The following is a 22,447-nucleotide window of genomic DNA, read 5'->3' on the forward strand; positions in this document are numbered from 1 at the left end:
TGCAGCAAAGGGCTGCAAGCCAGATTCGAACCCGCAGCCGCTGCAGCAAGGTGATGCCTCTGTACATGGGGCGCTGGCACTATCCACTACGCTACCGACACCCCATTAATAGCATTTTAACCTAAACAAAGAAAAGCATAAAATTTCCAGAAAGGTACGTGTTGCTTTGAAGGCTGAAAAGGACACTGACCACTTAGTTTTCTGTTTGATGCTGTATTCTCACAAAATAAGGTGGACATAAACATCACAGATGTGTGTCAAAAGCAAGATTTAGTTTTTGTTATATAACTATCATAAAAACAACTTTGATCTTTAGCCCACTTCTGAAACCAAACTTATCTGTACCTTTTCCCAACAAATATGGAATAAAAAAAGGTGTTCTAAATCTACAGCAGGAGGAAAGGACGCCCTTTAGACATTAAACTCTTTTCAATCGATAAAATGTCTAAATGATTTGAAAAGGTAAAGCATCCACAGTAATACTTTCACATGCACAATCACACTCTGTTCCCATCCTGACTTTGGAGTCAGTGCCAAGAATGCCATGGAGTTCACGACCCTTTGTGCGCATGTGCAGTGCATTCTTGTGAACACGAGGGGCGGAGACATACTGGAAAACAACATTGAGGGGACATGCTGGTACAAGAATGTCAAACCAGAAACCTCCGATTAGTCACAAGTGTTTGACAGACAGTTTTTCTGACCAATCATAAAACAGTATGCCTTTACTGAGCATTCACACAGATCCCTAAGCTGTCAGCAATAGGGCATAGGCTCACCGATGATGACTCGGGTCCATCCCTATGTTGTAAGATTGTGTAAAAGTGGTGCAGCACCGCAACATGTTGCGACATACCTTTCTCTTGACGGGAAGTGGGTGGTCCTACCACAGAGTCGCTTGCACGGACATGACACAAATAACAGGTACAATTCTCGTTTTGACGTAAGTTAGGTTTAAGCCTTAAAGATATGAGGTATTGATCCAACAGCGGTTATACGGGGAACCACACTGAGCCCAGTTAGGTAAGTAATAAACCGTTGCTTTTGATAGCGGAAACAACATGGCGTTAACGGGGATGGCAATGTGAGCTACAGATGCTAACCTAGCAATAAATATTTAATTCGTCATACGCTAACGTTACCTCCACGTTAGCTAACGTTACTACGGACGAAAAGTTGGAGGTAGTAGCTAACGCTACGTAGCTAAAGCTACCATGGCTGACACTGTACTAACGTTAAGTTTTCATCTAACGTTAGCGTTAACATATGTGTCTCACCGAACAAATGAGCTAACCTCGACGTTACGCAATGACTTGTCATCGAAGACTATCGTTAAGTTTGTAACAAATTTGACACTAGCTTTGCCAGTCTGACATTTTGTTCTTTTGTTGTGTTCCTAGTTTGTCATCATCATGGTGTCTGCGAGAGTTCTCCAGCTGCTGGTGTTAGCTTGCCTTGTCTATGCTCTACCTGCAAGAGGTGGTCAGTACCATTTTACATTTGAACACTTGACAGTATTTCAGTGTTGTCTTTCAGTGGACAGATAAACGCCAAACTGAATGTCACATCTACACTACTGTCTGATTCTGCACATTTTCACTACAATGTGCAGTATATCTTTTCCATGGTCATTTTTTTCACAGCAGGAGTGGAAGTAATAACATGAATTATGGCTGCATCCCATTGCTATGCTTCAGTTCAAGGACTTTACAGATTAATAAAAAGTGATGGAAGTAGGTTGTTACAAATAGATGGTCCTCTGTATTTCAGTGAATAATGATTAAGGGAAGTCTGACAATACGGTAGATAGAGCTCCTAGAGTGTCTTCTCAGGGGTGTAAACATAGATAGAGCAGGCAGTGTGGTTGCTTTGGGGCCCTTGGGGTGGGGGAACATTGCGAATGATTCAGATTGCCACCCTGTAACTACACTTGTGTTGAAAGAAGAACTCACATTAAATTAAAAATGGTGCCATTTGCTATAGGCTGTGGCACTCAAAAATGCAAACTCATCTCCATCATGATTTTCTTTTCTTTTCTCTTTTGTAAAATAATCAGTAGCAATCTTTAACAAAAGTATATGCTTATCCTACATGAACTAGAAAACCAATAATAAACTGTATATGTGAAAAACTATTCAATTAAATGAATAACTTCTCATGTTCTTTGATGTTTTTGTCATATACAGGTATGCAGTGATGATTCTTTGGTAACATGTTAGTTAATGTTGTCTCATAACTAGGGCTGTAGTCAACCAAAGAAAATCTTGGTCGACTGAAGTCGTACATAATCTTCAATTCATCAATTAGTTGTGGGGGGGAAAAAAAATCTGCATGTTATTTTTACTTCTGCGGTGGTGTGTCTGTGTCACTCTGCAGTTACACCTCCAAAACACTAGTTGGCGGTGGAGGACTGTGTTAAGTGCTGTAAAGTTTAGTTGATTCAAAACACACATTAAATATTGCTTAATAGAGACAATTTGAAACACAGGTACGCAAATTGGCTTCACTATAAATCGCAGCATTGACAGACAAACACTTATCTTTATCTGGACACATTTCCCCCACCAATGCAACATGCTAATGTTATTAGCACAAGTCTATGGCATTTTACATTGTATTAATTAGCCTAGCAACTAGCGATCTTTTCCTCTTCTCATATAAAACCAGGGACAACAGCAACACTTAACAAAGGTAACGGCATATAATTTGGCTCCATTACAACTCACAAGGTTCACCGACAAAACAACTGTCTTATACTAAACACGTTTTCCAAACAAATACAACATGCTAACGTTATTAGCGTCAGCCTATGGCATTTTACATTGTATAAATTAGCCTAGCAACTAGCGATCTTTCCCTTGTCTTATAAAGCCAGGTACAACAGCAGCATCTAACAAAGGTAACAACACTCAATTTGGCTCCATTACAACTCACGAGATTCACCGACAAAACAACTGTCACACTAAACACGTGCCTATGGCATTTTACATTGTTCTCTGTTCATATGAAGTATAAATCCCTAAAGGATATATAACACTCAAGACTTAAAATGCTATTTTAATGGAGGCTTTACTGTCTTCACAATTTATTGTTTCTTATCTGTGAAATACATGTAAATACAAGCTTCATTTCCACTGAGGGAAATGGTTTCAGTATACAGAAACTGACAGGACGTTCGCGTCACTGCGGCGCTGAGCGTTAGGGTGGACGAGTTCAACGTTGTGTAAACAACGGAACCCATTTTCACAGGTAACTTAGCCTGTCCCTCCCGCCGCAGGAAATAATGGATTAATCCTGGAAAGCTATTGATGTCACACTTTTCTCCTTATGAAAGTAACACGGCGATTATTCAACCAATGAGAATTTGGTCAGACGAGAGCATATCGACCAAATATTCGACTAGTCGACAGCTAGTTTAGTTGCAACATCTGTCAAGACTGATGAGCTGAGCACATCTGCAAGTCGTGTCTTTTAAACAGAAAAGTGGCAGTAAGAAAGGACAAGAGAGAAACAAATGGGAGGAAAAAGTAGCAATGCTCCCTAAATTAGATTCCTTTGGCTTTTTTTAATAAACAGTTGCCAGTGGTGTGTGTATGTGCGCCTTATAACTAGTAACTAGTAGGCTTGCACCGATTAATCGCAGTGCTTGGAATCAGGCCGGTTTTCACGTGATCGGCCATGACCTGCGACCGGCCGGTCAGTCTAAAATATGCCAATTTAAAAACGCTGGTCAAATTCCCGCCGCGCTGCATGATTGACATCGTGTAATATCCGCAGCGCACACACACGCACATGGGCAACTCACGGCTTGGGCGATGTGAGGAAGTGAAACATGGGCAGCTTCTCACCTTAATCATTCATGCACACACATCAAAAGAGAGAAGGAGAAAGTTGTTAATTGTCTGTGTTAAACTGAACTGCAGAGCTCTCACTGCTGCACTGTGCTGCTTGAAACTGACGAGGTGCGAGGCTGCGTGCCGAAGATGCGCGTGTTTGCGCGCTTACTGGCGGGCGTGTCCTGAAGACCTGTGTGAATTTTCCACAGGAGATATTTTTACTTTTGTCTATTCAAGAAATTACCCACAAATGCTATCCACCAAGACTTATTATTTTATTTATCTATGTTTTTATTTATGTATGCCTTTTTTTACTTATTTATTTTAATGCTGTACCTGAAGTTATATTTGAGCAAAAAAGGAAACGTTTCTTAACGCCAATTTTGTTTGTTTGTTTGAGATGATTATTGAAAAGCTGGTTGTATCTTGGTTAAAATGTTCTAATAAAGAAAAGATAGAAAATATTGCAGTATCTTGTGTGCTGTAAAGTGGTTTGACAAAAATGAAATCAGAATCGGCCATTCAAGCACTCTGCAAATCGGAAATCGGTATTGGCCCAAAAAATTGTAAGTAGTGTTCACTAGGGCCTGTCACCATAGCATGCACTGAGGCCCAAAGTAACTACCTCACCGTGCGTTCACACCAAACGCGATGAACGCGATGGACGCGATGTCATCGCCCGTAATGCAAGTATCGCGTCGCTTGATCACAAATGTCACCTTTTTGATCATCGCTTCATCGCTTCAATCGCGATGACGCAACCCTCCTCCCACAGTTTTCTTCACCTCCCGCTATTTTCTCGTCAACCATGGCTGAGTTAACTACCATAGCTGCTCTTTATCTGTTGTGGACATCTGATTTGGATCGGAGACCCAAACGCTGCTGTGTCTGGGTTCACAATATCCTCCAGAAACGCACACAGCTGGGTGAATATCATCACCTCCTGCAAGAGCTGTGTCTGGATGACGGTCGTTTCCAGTGGTACTTCAGGCTGACGCTGGCCCAGTTTGAGGACCTGTTGGCCCATATCGGTGCGAGGATCTCCCGCCTGGACACCAACTACAGGCGCTCCATCCCAGCTGCGGAGCGCCTGTCCATCTGTCTCCGGTTAGTTGCTTATAATTTCTTTATGAATGGTTGGATATCAACGCTGATTGGATGTCGCGGCACAGCGTCTCGCGATGTCTCTTGAAAAGTTCAAATTTTTCAACTTCAAGCGACACACGCGATGAGGCGATGGATGCGTCATCGCTTCGTGTCGCTCTTATCACCTGAAACGCGTTGCACGAAGCGACATCGCGTGTCATCGCGTCATTTACATTGATTTTGAATGGAAACTTGTGGTGTTCATCGCGTCCATCGCGTTTGGTGTGAACGCACAGGTAGGCCACTGGTCTGGTCTGGACTGGTCTGATGAATGTCTAAGGAAGATTTTAAAAAGTTCTGGAAAATGCTAGGCAGTTAAGGAGTTAGGTGTACATATTTAACTTGAATACACAAGTCTGGGACATGTTCACATTAAACCTTTAAAACTACTAGAAGCTGATATTTTCTAAAGAGAGGAGCAGGTAAATTTCATCATTCAGCAAAGCTGATAGCTTCAAAACATTTCTTTTGAATTAAAAAAAAAAATCACAAGACGGAACCATTGTTAATACTGTATTATTTCCACTTTGTTGTATAGAAGTTCATAGAGATACAGATATATTGACAAAAAAACATGAAACAAGAAGACAAAAACTAAAACAAACACATTCAATTAGAATTCAATAATACAGGGCAGGAAAGTCAGTTTGGTTTTTGAGTATTCCAAGAAAATGACAAAACTTGTATGAAAAACAGCATGTTAATTTCAATCTAGTCTTGACTCAAATATAGCATTAGATTAAATGTTTATTTCAACATTGATTTTAAGTTTCTTGTTTAGAAAGTTGGCAAAATCAATCCAAAACACTCTGGTGTGTACAGTGAAATAAATGAGGAATACTCCCTATTTCCAGTCCACAGAAATCACACTTTTTTATTTATTTAATCACACTTATTTTTGCCCTGCTTGATTCTGAGAGGAACCCTGTGGAATCCTTCCACAGGACTGTAACAGCATTTTCTACAATTTCTACATAACTTTATCACATTCCCAACTACTTAAAAGTAACACATTATGATTGAGATGGCATATGCTAAGCTGAATCAGTATGCCTGAGAAGTGGAAGGTATACAGTGAAGCTGTCTTACACTCTGCATGTTTAACCCATAATCCTCAACACATTTGTATGCATTTTTATCTTTTTCATCTTTATAGACATGTTTAATAATTGTTTTCAACCTTACCTGTCTATCAGAAGGAACTGTCACCAGCATCATTTGGCCATTTACCACACTTAAAGTGAATATTCACATGTTAAATGTGGCTCAGATCTCAGTGTGAAGGGCTTGGTTAACCCTCTACACAATAGCTTTTCTGCATTTTTCCGTTTCTCCCCAAATGTGACAGTGGGATTCTTTCCCCCCAAATGAGGCATGGCATTGATTATAATGCGATGCTGGTCTGGTCTATTGGATGTTACGCCCAGGCTCCTGTTTGTCACGAGACCTTTGCCTTGAAGGTTTAGTGGCCCCTCAAGAGTTTCCTGAGCTGATGTGCATGTAGTATAAGTGTCAGTACGCTTACATGACATAAGAGAAAATTGTTTTTTTGTGTTAGTCCAACTAATATCACGCTAAATTGAATTTCTCAAAGTCGGACTAACACACTCAGATAATGAGATTGGGAATCAAATCACTTCTGCATGTATACAGTCAATCAGACCCAAACTGGCCTAGGCACAGTTTCTGCCCTGGGCTTTGACCCAGAAGTCCAATAGCATTAAATGTGTAACAGAAGATAAAGCTGGTAATGACATGGTGAAATCTACTTCCAGAGCCATGCGTTTTTGGACAGGCGAAATGTACAGAGCTGTAAAGTTGCCACCATGGTACCAGTTTGCCGCTAGCTAACCGTAGCTAACTTGTTTGTTGATGGTTTGGTCTGTGAAATAATAGGTTGACTGGAAAAAGGTCCAAAACTAACAAGCTGAAAGGGGGCATATCGTAGTGGAGTCAGACATACTTCGGTCAGTAAATTGATATCCCTGCCGTGCTTGTATACTGGGACAAGGAGAGTAGTCCAATTTAATGGCCTAGTTGGTGTAGCTATAACTGTAGCTCCACTTAACTTCATGTAAACGTACCGAGTAGGGCTGCAGCTATCGATTCATTTAGTAATCGAGTATTCTATCGATTATTCTGGCGATTAATCAAGTAATCGGATAAGAAATACTGTGTCTTTTAATTAGATTATTTAAGCTTTATTTAAGGGCAATATAGAAAAGAGAAAATAAGAAAAGTCTCTGAAATGAGAGAAAAGAGCAACACGTTTGTTTCCTTTTTTGAAAGTCAGAGCTTTTCAGTGGTGAAGTGAATTGATTGACCAAGTAGCGCGATAGCGTCCATAAAAGTTACAAACTCTTTATCCCAGGAAAATCTCTGAAATGCAGCAGACTCTTTTCCTGTGGAAATCTGCATAAAAGTAAGGATAGTAAAACTGAGGATAAGTGATGTGGCTGACGCCAGTGCCACACCAAGGCATGAGACAACAGAGTTGGCCCTCATCCCAAATTGAAAAATAAAATGTACTGTCCCTTACTGATTCAGTACGGGATGCAGTTTGTCCCGTATTTCTGTGGAAAGAGTTTAACAAGACATATTGGAGAAATATTAGATGTCACATAATGGCAGGTCTGTCACTCAGCGTTATCGTTGCCATAATTACGGAGACTCTGCTCAGGACCACTGTTAGCCTGCCCACTGACCCACTGACTGACTGATAAAGTTATCTGAAGGTCCCTTTACGCCCAGATATTAAACTTATGGAGCTTATGAATTCATAAAGCCTCACGTGCACTTATATCTCAGTCATTGTGGAGCTGGGCATACTAGGGCTGTAGTCTCCTGGTCGACTGATCGATTATTTGGTCGATAGGCTCTTGTCCGACCAAATTCTCATTGGTCGAATAATCACCGTGTTACTTTCATAAGGAGAAAAGTGCGACATCAATAGCTTTCCAGGATGAATCCATTATTTCCTGCGGCAGGACGGACAGGCTAAGTTACCTGTGAAAATGGGTCCCGTTGTTTACACAACGTTGAACTCGCCCACCCTAACGCTCAATTTGCCTCGAGGCTTTCTGGTAATAGAATTATTCAAGTTACTCGAGGAACTGTTTCAGCCCTAGTACCGAGTTAGAAAATGCTGTGGTTTTGTTGTAGTTCCAGGTTGATCCACTAGGAGGTCCCCCTGTTTGTGTCGCAAGACTGGGTGACAGGTGTGTGTTGCCTCGCTCTGCACCCTGCGACTGTCTCTTGAGCCAGCTGTGTTTGTCTGTATGTTGCTTTGGGTGGTAGCAGATGTGTTTCCTCCATTTGTGTGTGCTGTGTCTGTTTGCTTGTGTTTTGCGAAGATGCAGTGTGTCAAGCACACTCTGTAACAGTACAACTCTGGAATGTAGTCATCAAACTGTAGCAGATGTTTCTGTTGGTTTTGTGTTCATTTCTCGGACTGTTGGAGGAACTTGAGTTATTTGCTAACTCAGCAGTCAGCAGTCACAGTCATATGTTAAAAAATGTTGCTCATGCAAGCACACTGACCATATGAGTATTGCTTTGTTTGAGTTTGATTCTTAACATTGAATTATGGTGTTTTCTTATTTTGTCTGTCTTCAAAAGATGAGAGCCATTTGGTGATAGCCCCACAGTCTCCAGTGCTAGAGATTGGGACTAACTTCACGGCTACATGCATGATCATCAATACAGCTGAAGTCACAGCAGATGACCTTTACTGGAATCTGTCTAAGACTACTGTACCCAGAGAACAGTACACTAAGATCAACGGATCAGCTCTCAGTGTCACTGTCCCCATCATCGATGAAAAACCTGTATGGTTATTTTGCCTCTGCAAGAAAGTGTCATCCTATTTTTTCCTGAATGAAGGCAAATTTATCCATGGGATCTACCTTACAAAAGGCTGTAAGTTTTTGTTGGCAGAACACTAACCACCTGTATTCAGTGCTTATATCTTTGGTCATTCTTTCTATCAGTTACGATCACATTTTACTACAGACAGTTTTAAGAACTGTAAATGAGGGGACATATTTAAGTTCTTACCCAAACTGTCTGCTGTTATAATGAGAGCTTGTAAACCTCCATCCTGTTTAAATTTTACTTACTGTAGTTGTGGGCACACAGGTTCAAAGAGATGTGGGCAGTTATGTATTTCCAGGGTGTTCAGTTTTGTTTTGACTCTCTGTGGCAAAGGAGTAATGTAGGCTTCATCTGAGAGAGTAACAGCACAAACATATGTGATTAGAAATGTATTCTACCTTCCCTCTTTAAGTTGTCTCTCAAATATTTTAATACCTAAGTCTGTGAAAAAAGGGTAGATAGGTAGTTTTGCATAATATATATATTTAAAAAAAGTTAATAAGATGTCTGTGTGTTGTTTGTCCCAATGTCAGATCAACCAGGGAAGCCCGAGAATCTGTCCTGTGTGGCTCTTCAAGAAAAACAGTACATTTCTACAACCTTCAGCTGTAAGTGGGAAGCATCAGGACGTCAGACCCCAGAAGTCCCTACAACATACACACTGAATGTTGCAGTCATCCCGTGAGTATACCCCCAGGTGCTTTGGCATCATAGCCACTTCTGTTTGGAAATTTCCTCATCCAAAAATATTGGCAACGGTTCTGTTTTGGTACATTCCAGCACGGCTCAACCCCCAAATACTCCCCAAACCTGCCCAGCATGTAAAGGTTGGCGCCTCACATGCGGCTCTGTTTACAAAAAGGCATCTGAAATAATGTACTTCACTGTTCCGCTAGAACACCAGAAAATAGAATAGAGTAGAAAGAACTTTATTTATCCCAAAGGGAAATTCAACATGATTTATTAACTCTAGTGATATCAACAACAAATATGCCTTATTGTATAGTGCCTGGAAGATATGTATCTCCACCACAGCCAAAAGCTATTTCTTTGTCAGCCAAAACACAGCGTTAGGTGACAGAAATACTCCCGCAATGATCATCTGCCTTCTTGGCCTGGTGGCTTTGGTTGTTTATTTCCAGTTTATCTTTGCACTCCTAAATAAGGTCTCGAGTGATTTTCCAACTAGCCATAGTTAGCTCAACAACTGGCGATTGCTGATATTTTCAAGGACATCATTCAAACTAGACAGAAACAAAATAAAATTCACTAAAACCATCGCGGTTGGGTAGTCCACTGCTTCAAAATGTGAAATACTGGCTCCACACGCTGTATTTCCCCACTGTCTCTCAGCCGATGACAGAAGCAAAATAAAATGACAAGAAAATGGCAATGTATTCAGCCAGTTGTCAAAATATTTGTCCAATAGTCCAACTGTAATCTCCAGCACACCTCTGTCCAAGTGAGGAGTAAAACTTTCATGCATAGTAACACACACACACACACACACACACACACACACACACACACACACACACACAGGCTCTCTCTGGTTGGAAGTTGATGACAGCATCTGACAAAACTATCCACGCTGTAATTCAGTGCAGCAGAATGATTCAGTTTCTGTTGGCGTCATCGGGCAGTTTGAGCGAAGGCACCAGTAGCCGCCTTAAGTTCCCTGTAGCTCAGGTTCTGTATGGTCAGTAGTGCCCTCTTGTACGACTCAGCTGCAGCCTTTCTGCTGTATTTCTTCAGGTGGGTCGAATAAATACCCTGCCTGAATATCTGAGTTGGCAAATACACTGTTAAAATATCCTTGTCCATAACATCCTCTGCACACATAGGAAATGATGCCATTTTGGTGAACATGAAGCTAGTTTGTAATGAGAGACAAGATGGAAGATATGTTTTTGGATGCATCCAGAGCACACCCACTGATACCCAGAAGTGGGGACAAAAAATAAAAGCCAAAACAACTGGTAGTTTTTCCGAGCACCACTGAAGTCCCCGGTTTGCGGAGGATCAGCAGATTTTGAAGCAGCCCCCGGAGACACAGAGCACTATTAAAAAACATGTTTTATGTCACACTATAGTCCAGATTTGTTTAGCTGAAGTTAATGTTGACAAACAGCAAAGTTATCCTTTATTGTTAAGGGGTATTATTGCTGGTATGGAGGACTGGATAATTCAATGTTTGTCATGGCTTATCATTTGTAGTTTCTGACTTTGAATGAAAACATTTCTTTCTAGCCCTGTTTAGACACACCAGTCACTGTAAACTGCCTGGCAATTCTACATCTGTTAAAGTCACACCAACAATCAGACAAGATAACACTTTGTAACATTTCCATATCACATCCCTGTGGATCTGTATGTCTTATCTGGAAATAGCCATCGTAAAGCATGTGTACATTCTAATTGGATTAGTCAGACCACCATCTGCCAACACACATCTGGAGGTAGTTTAAAAAGTAACTTCACCCAGTTTGATAAACCTGCTAGCCCTGTCAGCTAGTGGTGGCAGCATGCATTTTCTGCACCTGTGCAGGACTAGTGCAGTGACTCAGTGGTAGTATTATGCTGCATCATAACTGAATTGTATTTATTTTGTTTTATTTAACCCATTTTTAACCAGGTAAGTCCCACTGAGATCAATGTTCACTTTTTCAAGGGAGACAGCATATGAAAAAGTTACAGCCAGCAACAACACAAAAAAATAAATAAAACACCTATGCACAATGACAAGAACCAACTGATTCATTCATCCTTGTACTTATGAGAGCTTTAAAATCAGGCATGGAGATCAATTCACATAGTTTCCACTCTTTCTGAAGGCTATTCCAAGTGAGAGGAGCAGAACACATAAAAGCTTTCTTTCCCAGCTCAGTCTTAGCACCAGGCACAGAGAACCGAACTAAGCCTTGAGATCTCAAACTATAGCTACAGTCAGATCTCTCTTCGAAAGACAAATGTACAAAGGGAGTTAACCCAGTATGGCTTTATGAATAAACAAATACCAGTGACTGAGCCTACGACGAGATGGCCAACTATGGAAGTTTTTATTTAACTTTATTATTTGTAACACACACAAGACAATCTACAAATGTGTACCATGATCCACAAATGTCTTAGTATCCACAATCTTGTCTTTTTATATTTGTGTTGTAATAAGTCATATCCACAAAATACAGTGTGATCTGCAAATGTGCATAACTTACTCTGTAAATGCATACTTTAATTTCACATAAAAGTGTTACAGGTTTTACAAATGTAAAGAGTTTTGCCTCAGCAAATACACTTGAAGTCATATTTACGCACTTGTTGATCTATTTCTACAAGTGAGACTGGTTTTGCACATTTGTAGCTCGCTTCCTGTAAGTTTGCAGGTCATGTGACAGTTGTGACCTCCCTCCTTTGTATTTGCATAATTTTGTCCGGTTCCTTCCTACTACAGCAGGATCTGTAAAAAAATATCTGCTTGAGGTGCAGTTACTCGCCACATCTGCAGGTGGTGACATTCTCTCACATGAGATAACTGTACCAAGTAGGCCAAAGCAAAGAGCATATCTGGCATTCACATCCTTAACAATAACAACTGGACACAGGGACAGAAGTCAGCTGTTATTAGTTCCATTTCCAGAGAGCCTGGGGAATTATGCCTCTAAGTATGAGCACGTATGTCTTTTTGATGTTAAGCATTTGAAATAAAAATCGATTGTTTGTAAGGATAATACTATTGCGATGCTAATTTTAATGCTATTCCCATTATATGTTTGCATTAAGCTAATGGACTAATTTGACACAGGGTTGCAGTGGTGGAAGAAGTACTCAGATCTTTTACTGAGGTAAAAGTACGAGAGAAACAAAAAGTAAAAGTACTCATGCAGAACCATCCATTTCAGATCAAATAAAATTACTGATGCATAAATGTTTTTATCACTTAAATGCTGAGGCTGTTAAATGTGGGCCTTTTTTTGCAGGTAGCAGTCAAGTCTTGTTTATCCATCGTAATTTATTTGTTCATTATATTTTTTACTATATATACTATATATCTGAATCTGCAGTTTAACTAGTTTAAAGTAGCAGAACATGGAAATACTCAAGTAAAGTACAAGTTCATCAAAATTATAGTAAAGTACAGTATGATTTCTGCTGTGGTAGGAATTGAACAAAATTACGCAAACAAATGGGAAAGAAGTCACAAATGTCGTATGACCCACAAACTCACAGGAAGCAATCCACAAATGTGCAAAACCAGTTTAACATGTAGAAATTGATCCACAAATGCGTAAATATGCCTTCATGTGTATTTGCTGTGGTAAAACCTGTAACACTTTTATGTGAAGTTAAAGTACGTGAGTAATGCGCATTTGCAAATCACACTGTATTTTTGTGGATATGACTTTATACAACACAAATGTACAAAGACATGTTTGTGGATAGTGAAATATTTGTGGATCATGGTACAGATTTGTAGATTGTCTTGTGTGGGTTACACATAAAAAAGTCCAATACAAACTTCCATAGCCAACCAGCCCTGGAATAAAACGTACAGTGATGAGTGAGGGCTTGACAATTTCTAACAAATCTCAGTACACTATGACATGCACTATCTAACATGTGCAAACAATGAGCAGATGCATTCATATACAACAGACAAGCACAATCCAGAACTGGTAAAAACATAGCAGCAACCAGTCTTTTTCTGGCCTCAGAGGAAACAGGGCTTGTTTCTGAAATAAAACCCTAACTTTAGCTTCAGCTTTATAAGATTATCAACCTGAATTTAAAAGAAAGGGAGTCATAAAGCCAAATACTGAGATATTTGAAACAATGTGGTCACACAAACCACAGCTGACAACAGACTTGTACCTTTCAACCCTAGAAGCCAGTGCAGCTATGTTTTTCCTCCTTTCAAAATGGGGTGTGGACTGACTGGTTAACAGTGGATTTGTGGAGTTATGGTCATATTTGAAAAAGGATGAGATGTCATACTTAATCAAACCCTGGCAATAATTATCAAGTCACAGAGATACACAGCCATATAACTGCAGGGTAAATTTAGCAGTCAGTCCCTGCTGTAGCCAGTGAGAGAACTGACATCTCTGTCTTCCTTGGGATAATTTCAAGCCATCACTTTTGCTCTTCATCAACAGTCAGATGAAGCCAGCAGTGTTACAGATTCCATGTCTGAGAGGGGTTCATATTGTGTGTTCTCCGTGCCTTGCCTTAGGTCAAAGCATTGGATTGAATTTCATTCTTACAGCATACAGTGAGGGAGCTGGAAAGATGGAATTTTGGAATGTATGAAACAGTAAAAGTATTGTGAAAAGTTAAATTGTTGAAATTGGAAGAATTCAATTTGTATGTATCATTGTGTAGATCTTACTGTTGAGTTCCTATGAATGGTCTTCACATCTTATTTTTTAGGAGTTCTCGGACCTATAATGTGTCAACACCTAAAAACAGTGCCCAGGTGGAGTTTGAGGACAGTTTCCCCAATCATATGACGCTGGAGGTCTGGGTAGAGGCACACAATAAACTGGGAAAAATACAGTCTGAGCATCTGAAAGAAGATGCTGGCTGGTTTGGTAGGTTATATGTTTGTTCTGATCCAGTCTGGTCTAAAACATGTACTCACCTCCATCACAATGTTGGCTCTGCTGAAATGTGATGTGTTGATTATTGATGATCACCATCTCACATATTCATGACAGCTTGTTGTGTTTTTTGTTGCAGTGAAAACAAACCCTCCATCAGACGTCGAAATCATTTCAGAGAAGGGTTTTTCCACCTCCCTTCTGACAAACTGGAGTCATCCTATTCCTAAAGTATATGTGAAATTAATATATCAAATAAGATATTGCCCCAATGGATCTCAAAATTGGACTTATGTAAGTATGTTTGTCTCCTTCTACCACTCAGTAATGCCCATTTAAAACATGCCTGTTTGTAACAGGCCAAGTGTTTGGCCTGTGGTATTGCTACTTGCAGCTTTCCCCAGAACCACTTAAACTAACAACCTCACCCTCGACGCCGCGTTTCTCTGGGTCCTACAATACACTGGGGCCCCAACCAGCCATAGATTTATAATGATGTTTCGGTATGAAAAATGTTTAAAATTAGTATTATTCAAACACATTGTACAGTGAGATAACAAACAGAAGCCCCCCAAAGCATCTAAAAGATAGGCAGTTTGACAGTATATGACTTACTGTATACTTTTACATCAGAGGGAAACATACATTTACCTGACAGATGCATGTTACTGGTTACAGTGTAGATGAAGACTTTATTCACAAAATATAACCAATAAAATACAACACATTATTATTTATTTAACTGTCCAGCACTGTATTAGAATTGAAGCTCGACCTGAAACAGATGTTGAGTAAATCAAAGCACAATGTGCTGGTAATTCCTCTCTTTCAGTCTTCACTTTAAATCAAAATTTAAATGCAGGACTTGTACTGTGCAGTATGAACAGTTTTACTATTAATAGTGAAAAGTTTTACTTCAGAAAAAAAGTTTTGAGCACCTCCTCTACCACTGCTTGCAGCCTATAAACATTCCCAATTCGAGAGAGTGAAAAGTACAGCAAGATTGCGATAGCCCGGGGCCCCCGAATCACCAAACCCGCTCCTGAAAAATACATCCGTCACATCTACTCTTACAGAAACAAAGTGAAATACACTAAAAAAAACCCACAGTGAAATATACGAAGTGGATGTATTAATTTCCAAACAGGCGTACTTTCTGCTTGCTTTAATCACTGCAGTTATAGAATAGATTTAATTAGAGGAAGTATTTTGCTGGTAGTTACTAGCGTTATAAGTTCTGATGGCAATCTGACACACTTTGAGTTGGAATGGCAATGTTGAGCTATTGCTGTAGGCTCTCCGCTTGTGCTTGTTGACTCCAAGGAAGTGAATAAGGGTTTGGTTGTGACATTTGTATATTCAGCATCTAACGTTAAACTGCCGTCAGTGAGCTGCGGCACCAGCCCTGTGTGGATGACATGCTGCTTGCTCTGCACAACCTTGTGCTTCCTTGGATCTGGGGAAAAAAAGCATTCATTCTGAAAGTTCAATTGCTAATGCTTGAAATGTTTGAATTTTCTTAAATGTAGCCTAACATCTCTGCTCTCCCTTTCTTCACCTGTTGTTGAATGTAACTTTACTGTAGTAAGCGACAGAGAATCCCTGCTTACATAGGGGTAGACATTCTCAACTTCCTGAAGAGGCCTGAAACTCTGCCACTGCTGTCGCAAAGAGCTGCAGAGCACTGTTCTTTATTCAGAGTTTATCAACATTACACATGTTGCAGGCACAAATTGCACCAAAGTCGACACTGCACATCCTTGGCACCACTGTGCTTCAGCACAGCCTTGCAGACTCACCAGCATCACTCTGGACTCTGTGGTTGATACATGTGTTATGCACATTAAATATGGGGCCTGTATTATTACCACCTGTTAACACAGGTGTTCCAACATCAAGCAGAACTGAAATCTTAAGAACCATATATTTAATGTCAGTGTTTATCTTTATTTGTGTGTCTTTTCTCCTTGAGACAGGTCCATGTCTTTGTGTTATTTTGTACATCTGGCTACCTACTCAAACAAGTCTACTGTTAGTCTTCTCTGATAGGTAGATAACAAAATCAATCCAAGGGATGTATTTAATGTCTTTTAGGTACCTCTTTCGGACACTGCCACAGACATACAGTCCTTCAGACTCCAGAACCTTCAGCCAGACACAGTATATGTCACTCAGGTGCGCTGCAAAAATGAGAAAAAGGGCCATGTTTACTGGAGCAACTGGAGTAGCAACGCTACCAGAAGAACACCAGAGGACCGTGAGTATTCTGGCTGCTACTTCAGACTACTTTCACTAAGTACAAGGATTTGACCACTAAATACAACATGATGTTCAAACACAATGAAAGGAATTTCGATTCATTTACTTTTTAATATCTGTTCTATCTGATAGACACGAGTCCTTGAGACCTTCCTTTCACTCAGTTAGTACTTAAAGCACTGACATAAATGAAGCTTGCAGCAGCACTGTGCATGCAGGCTGCTACACACAATTGATCATTCCCAGTACAAGTGATGACAAAAAGACATTTTAATCCCAATTTACATTTGTGAAAAGACTTACTGAACTTGTGAATCTTGAATGTTGAGTTGTATATGATATGGTAAGACATGGTGTGATGAGTTTCCTTTAGTTCTTTTGGTAACAAATTTTATTTTCTTTCTTTGGCCTAGGACCAACAAGTAAACCGGATTTATGGAGAATCATTACTGAGGTTGCCAGCATAAATGAACGACATGTGCAGTTTATTTGTAAGGTAAAGTCCCATGTCACATTCAGTTTCACACTGTTACACTTAATGATTGATAATGATTTCCATTTGTAGTATTATAATTGTCAGTATGTCTCTGTTCTGGGGCCTCTCTGCCTTTCCTTGGGCCCACGCAGAAAGCCTCTTCCGCGGGCCTATGTGGAAAGCCTGAGGCGGAGAGAGCACACCTCTCCACTCTTCCACGCATTTACTAGGAAAGCCTTAAGGCAGAGAGAGCAAACCTCGCTGCCCTTTCATGCGCCTACATGGAAAGTCTAAGGCAGGGAGAGCAGCAGCAAAGACCCCCCAGGAACAGAACAGAGCCAGCATCAATGACAGACAGAAATGGCATTGATAAATCAGACACAACGTGAAAGGAGGAGCTGGGGTGGAGGCAGGTTGGGGAGCGGATTGCAGAGGAAGCAGCAATGGTAGGCAGGCCAAAGCAGTTAAAAATGGGGCGCACTGAATGAGATTAGCCAATTGGTTGCATAGAAAGGATTCGTGTGATCTATTAGCTGACTCCCTTCCATCAATCAGTTGATCCGTCAGTTGATTGGGTTGTTTGAGATCAGGTGATATAGCTGGGATATGAGCTGAGCTTGACATCGTGTCCTGCCCAAACTAATGCTATGCTCAGTTAATACCACTGTTTGCATTGGAAAACATTAAACAACAAAAACTATTACATGTTAAAAAACAGATAATTCTTCACAGAGTCACGGGCTTTAGAGAATTCAAGAAATACACTAAGGTTTTGGAAAAGTAACAAGTATTTTCCGATCGATATTTTTACACTGATAAATATATAGGACAGGGGTAGGCAGCCCTGGAACCACATGTGGCTCCTTGACCTCTCTAGTGTCTCCCTGTGACAAAAATTACATGAAAATGGTAATGGATACAGTAATTTTTTAACATATTAAATTTCATGTATCATTGTTTTAGGCCTAAAGTGATGACTACATACCCCAATTGTAAAAATGTGTAGTGATACACCTAGGAAAAAAAAAAGTTTCAAGATTTCTTCAACTAAAATATGTGTCATATCTTTGGCCTGGCGCTTTTTCCTCTAAATTTTGCTGAACCTCAACAGCAGTTGCTGGTCTTGACTCTCACTAGTAGGCTAGCTATAGATTCCAAATCCAAAGAGGAGAATAGAGAATTCAATAGTGCATTGACAAATTTGTTTGCCTCGACCGCCAATGCTGCAAAGTACCAAATAATCATAAACAGCCCACTGCAGAGTAGCCACCTTGTGGTAAAAATATTCGTGGACACTGTTCATCAGTTACCTATGTGTACTTATTTAGACCTATAAGATATGTTGATAGGCTCATTTAGACTTACTGGGCTGTGTTACCCTCATTATAAGGCTCAATTATGTTTTCGGCTCCAGACAGATTTATTTATTTATTTATTTATTTATTTTTTTTATTTTTTTTTTGAAATGGCTCTTTTGATAGAAAAGGTTGCAGTCCCCTGCTATATCATGTTCTGACTGTGATGATCACTGGTAAACACATTAAGGTGAACTGCTTTGCAGGACTAGAGGTGGTACCTCTATAGACTCTCCATTTTGGCTGAATGGCACACTAGGCAGCAACCTACATCACCCATATACAGTACAGGCCAAAAGTTTGGACACACCTTCTCATTCAATGCGTTTTCTTTATTTTCATGACTATTTACATTGTAGATTCTCACTGAAGGCATCAAAACTATGAATGAACACATGTGGAGTTATGTACTTAACAAAAAAAGGTGAAATAACTGAAAACATGTTTTATATTCTAGTTTCTTCAAAATAGCCACCCTTTGCTCTGATTACTGCTTTGCACACTCTTGGCATTCTCTCTATGAGCTTCAAGAGGTAGTCACCTGAAATGGTTTTCCAACAGTCTTGAAGGAGTTCCCAGAGGTGTTTAGCACTTGTTGGCCCCTTTGCCCTCACTCTGCGGTCCAGCTCACCCCAAACCATCTCCATTGGGTTCAGGTCCGGTGACTGTGGAGGCCAGGTCATCTGCCGCAGCACTCCATCACTCTCCTTCTTGGTCAAATAGCCCTTACACAGCCTGGAGGTGTGTTTGGGGTCATTGTCCTGTTGAAAAATAAATGATCGTCCAACTAAACGCAAACCGGATGGGATGGCATGTCGCTGCAGGATGCTGTGGTAGCCATGCTGGTTCAGTGTGCCTTCAATTTTGAATAAATCCCCAACAGTGTCACCAGCAAAACACCCCCACACCATCACACCTCCTCCTCCATGCTTCACAGTGGGAACCAGGCATGTGGAATCCATCCGTTCACCTTTTCTGCGTCTCACAAAGACATGGCGGTTGGAACCAAAGATCTCAAATTTGGACTCATCAGATCAAAGCACAGATTTCCACTGGTCTAATGTCCATTCCTTGTGTTTCTTGGCCCAAACAAATCTCTTCTGCTTGTTGCCTCTCCTTAGCAGTGGTTTCCTAGCAGCTATTTGACCATGAAGGCCTGATTCGCAGTCTCCTCTTAACAGTTGTTCTAGAGATGGGTCTGCTGCTAGAACTCTGTGTGGCATTCATCTGGTCTCTGATCTGAGCTGCTGTTAACTTGCGATTTCTGAGGCTGGTGACTCGGATGAACTTATCCTCAGAAGCAGAGGTGACTCTTGGTCTTCCTTTCCTAGGTCGGTCCTCATGTGTGCCAGTTTCGTTGTAGCGCTTGATGGTTTTTGCGACTCCACTTGGGGACACATTTAAAGTTTTTGCAATTTTCCGGACTGACTGACCTTCATTTCTTAAAGTAATGATGGCCACTGGTTTTTCTTTAGTTAGCTGATTGGTTCTTGCCATAATATGAATTTTAACAGTTGTCCAGTAGGGCTGTCGGCTGTGTATTAACCTGACTTCTGCACAACACAACTGATGGTCCCAACCCCATTGATAAAGCAAGAAATTCCACTAATTAACCCTGATAAGGCACACCTGTGAAGTGGAAACCATTTCAGGTGACTACCTCTTGAAGCTCATGGAGAGAATGCCAAGAGTGCGCAAAGCAGTAATCAGAGCAAAGGGTGGCTATTTTGAAGAAACCAGAATATAAAACATGTTTTCAGTTATTTCACCTTTTTTTGTTAAGTACATAACTCCACATGTGTTCATTCATAGTTTTGATGCCTTCAGTGAGAATCTACAATGTAAATAGTCATGAAAATAAAGAAAACGCATTGAATGAGAAGGTGTGTCCAAACTTTTGGCCTGTACTGTATATCGCCGACTCTGCTATTGTCATACAGCTATTGAAAATATGCATTGCATTTGGTGATAAACTACTTGATGATTAACAAGGTCAGTTTATCTGAACCTGCCAAGCTTGCAGAGCAATATATAAAGAGAAGCTGTTGCCTGAGCATGAACATGACATGACATAGAGCTGCTGTCAGAGATAAAAGGTGCAGGTGATGGAAAGCGCTCTGTGCTTTTTTTATAACATAATGTTAAGGTGTGTTCACACCGGACCTGTTTTTTTTTTTTTTTTTCGCTAGCGACAAGTTTACATACAAAGTCAATGCAAACGGGCGATTGAGCGTATATTCGCCCAGGAGAAAAATTGCTCAGGCTCCGAGTGACAGCGAGAAATGAGAAATCTCATCTGGAGCGTTATTTCGCTGGGTCCTGTCGCTTGTAGCTCAACGCTGATTGGCTGCCGTAATCTCGGGAGGGGGGCGTGCTTGACTGTCATGACATGTCAGCTTCATTAAAAGTATAGCTGCAAATTAAAAGCAACAATAGATGTAAAACACACAGACAATACATCTGTGATCAGTCCCCTAATTTAATTTTAACAATTTTTTTTCAATCTTTCTCGTTTTATTTTATGGAAGTGATCAATGTAAGTGCATTTGTCTTAGAGCCGCCACGACGGTTTTTATAATGCAATAACTCTGCCAATAACTTGGCTTCCAGAGAGATGAAAATATTGAAAGTGCATGAAAGGCCCGAATCCGGCCCGTTATCCATTTTTTCCATTTTCCATTTAAACAGAAAATTGGAAATCAGAAAACAAGTCGTTATCCGTTTTTTCATTTTGGTTCTGGAAACAAATACTGAAAAAACAAGTCATTATTTTGTTTTTTCATATTTGGTTTTATTTTGAAAAACGAATGAACGAATGATACACGGATTAAGCTGACATGTCATGACAGTCAAGCACCCCCCCTCCCCTCCCTGAAATTCCCTGATTGCTTCAATGATGTCATCAAAGCAAAAAAGCGAGTCTGTTGATTTCTGCCACATTGACGAGCGCTTGCAACTGAGCAATGAAGCAATATCAAAGGGGCGAACTGAGCGACAGCGAAAAAAAAAAAAAACAGGTCCGGTGTGAACACACCTTCAGAGGCGTTGGTTGAGAGACTGCAGACAGAGTAGATTGAAATATCGCTTTTCTACATGTTTACAACTGTATTGACAACGTATTGGCTTTTTCCTCGAGGAGGTTTTATTGCACTCATAGTAACAGGCGTAGCTGTCAGCTCAAGTTATCTTCACTTCACTGTCTCCACCGTGGCATCTTTACTCAGTGTTTGTGTTTGTGTTTGTGTGTGTGTGTGTGTGTGTGTGTGTGTGTGTAAAAATGGCTGCACAGCCAGGATGCACAGACAGCAGGAGGAGGCGCTGCAGCATGATAATAAATTACACCACATGTAAAAAAAGTAAGCTAACTGTTACAGACGAAAGAATAACGTCGGAGCTTCTCAATATTACGGTAATTCATAACTTAGCACTAGCATTAGCCGCTTACTACTGGCGAGATTAACGGGGACAAAGTGTATATCAAAAGATCGATCTCTGATTTTATGAATCGATATATGGTCATTCCAGTTAAGATTCATTTGAATAGGATGAATCAATTATTTTAACCCAGCCCTAGATACAATACAACTTTAATGTCGGTCTACACTGAAATTCATTTCATGAAAAAATAATAGTAACCTAATCAGCGTGAAGAGGTGCTTAAATATGATATAATACGATAGATCAGATGCAATACAAATAGATACTACAGTATGTTGATACAGCTCTCATTTTGTCACATGGAATACTGTAAATTTATTATGTTGATCTGTTCTGTACAACATCTATTGCACGTCTGTCCGTCCTGGAAGAGAGATCCCTCCTCAGTTGCTCTTCCTGAAGTTTCGACCATTTTTTTCCTCCGTTAAAGGGTTTTTGGGGGAGTTTTCCTTATCCGCTGCGAGG

At 40.4% G+C, this 22,447-nt stretch overlaps 1 protein-coding gene across 4 annotated transcripts in view; it reads left to right on the plus strand.

Moving 5' to 3' along the window:
* Positions 1-853: 853 nt before the first annotated feature.
* Positions 854-22,447, plus strand: part of il6st (interleukin 6 cytokine family signal transduce) — a 46,295-nt gene continuing 24,701 nt past the window's right edge. Inside the window, exons 1-8 of one of the 4 annotated variants that reach the window (XM_049604014.1) lie at positions 854-924; positions 1,401-1,482; positions 8,601-8,900; positions 9,389-9,536; positions 14,286-14,446; positions 14,595-14,749; positions 16,550-16,712; positions 17,128-17,210. In XM_049604014.1, coding sequence (XP_049459971.1) covers positions 1,413-1,482; positions 8,601-8,900; positions 9,389-9,536; positions 14,286-14,446; positions 14,595-14,749; positions 16,550-16,712; positions 17,128-17,210 — 1,080 coding nt within the window. In that variant the 5' untranslated portion in view covers positions 854-924; positions 1,401-1,412. Of the gene's footprint in view, positions 1,024-1,400; positions 1,483-8,600; positions 8,901-9,388; positions 9,537-14,285; positions 14,447-14,594; positions 14,750-16,549; positions 16,713-17,127; positions 17,211-22,447 lie in introns of all 4 variants that reach the window. The other 3 variants (XM_049604013.1, XM_049604016.1, XM_049604015.1) reach the window with 3 other exon arrangements.

This window comes from Epinephelus fuscoguttatus, linkage group LG18 (genome assembly GCF_011397635.1).
Source record: "Epinephelus fuscoguttatus linkage group LG18, E.fuscoguttatus.final_Chr_v1".
Classification (NCBI taxonomy): Eukaryota; Metazoa; Chordata; class Actinopteri; order Perciformes; family Serranidae; genus Epinephelus; species Epinephelus fuscoguttatus.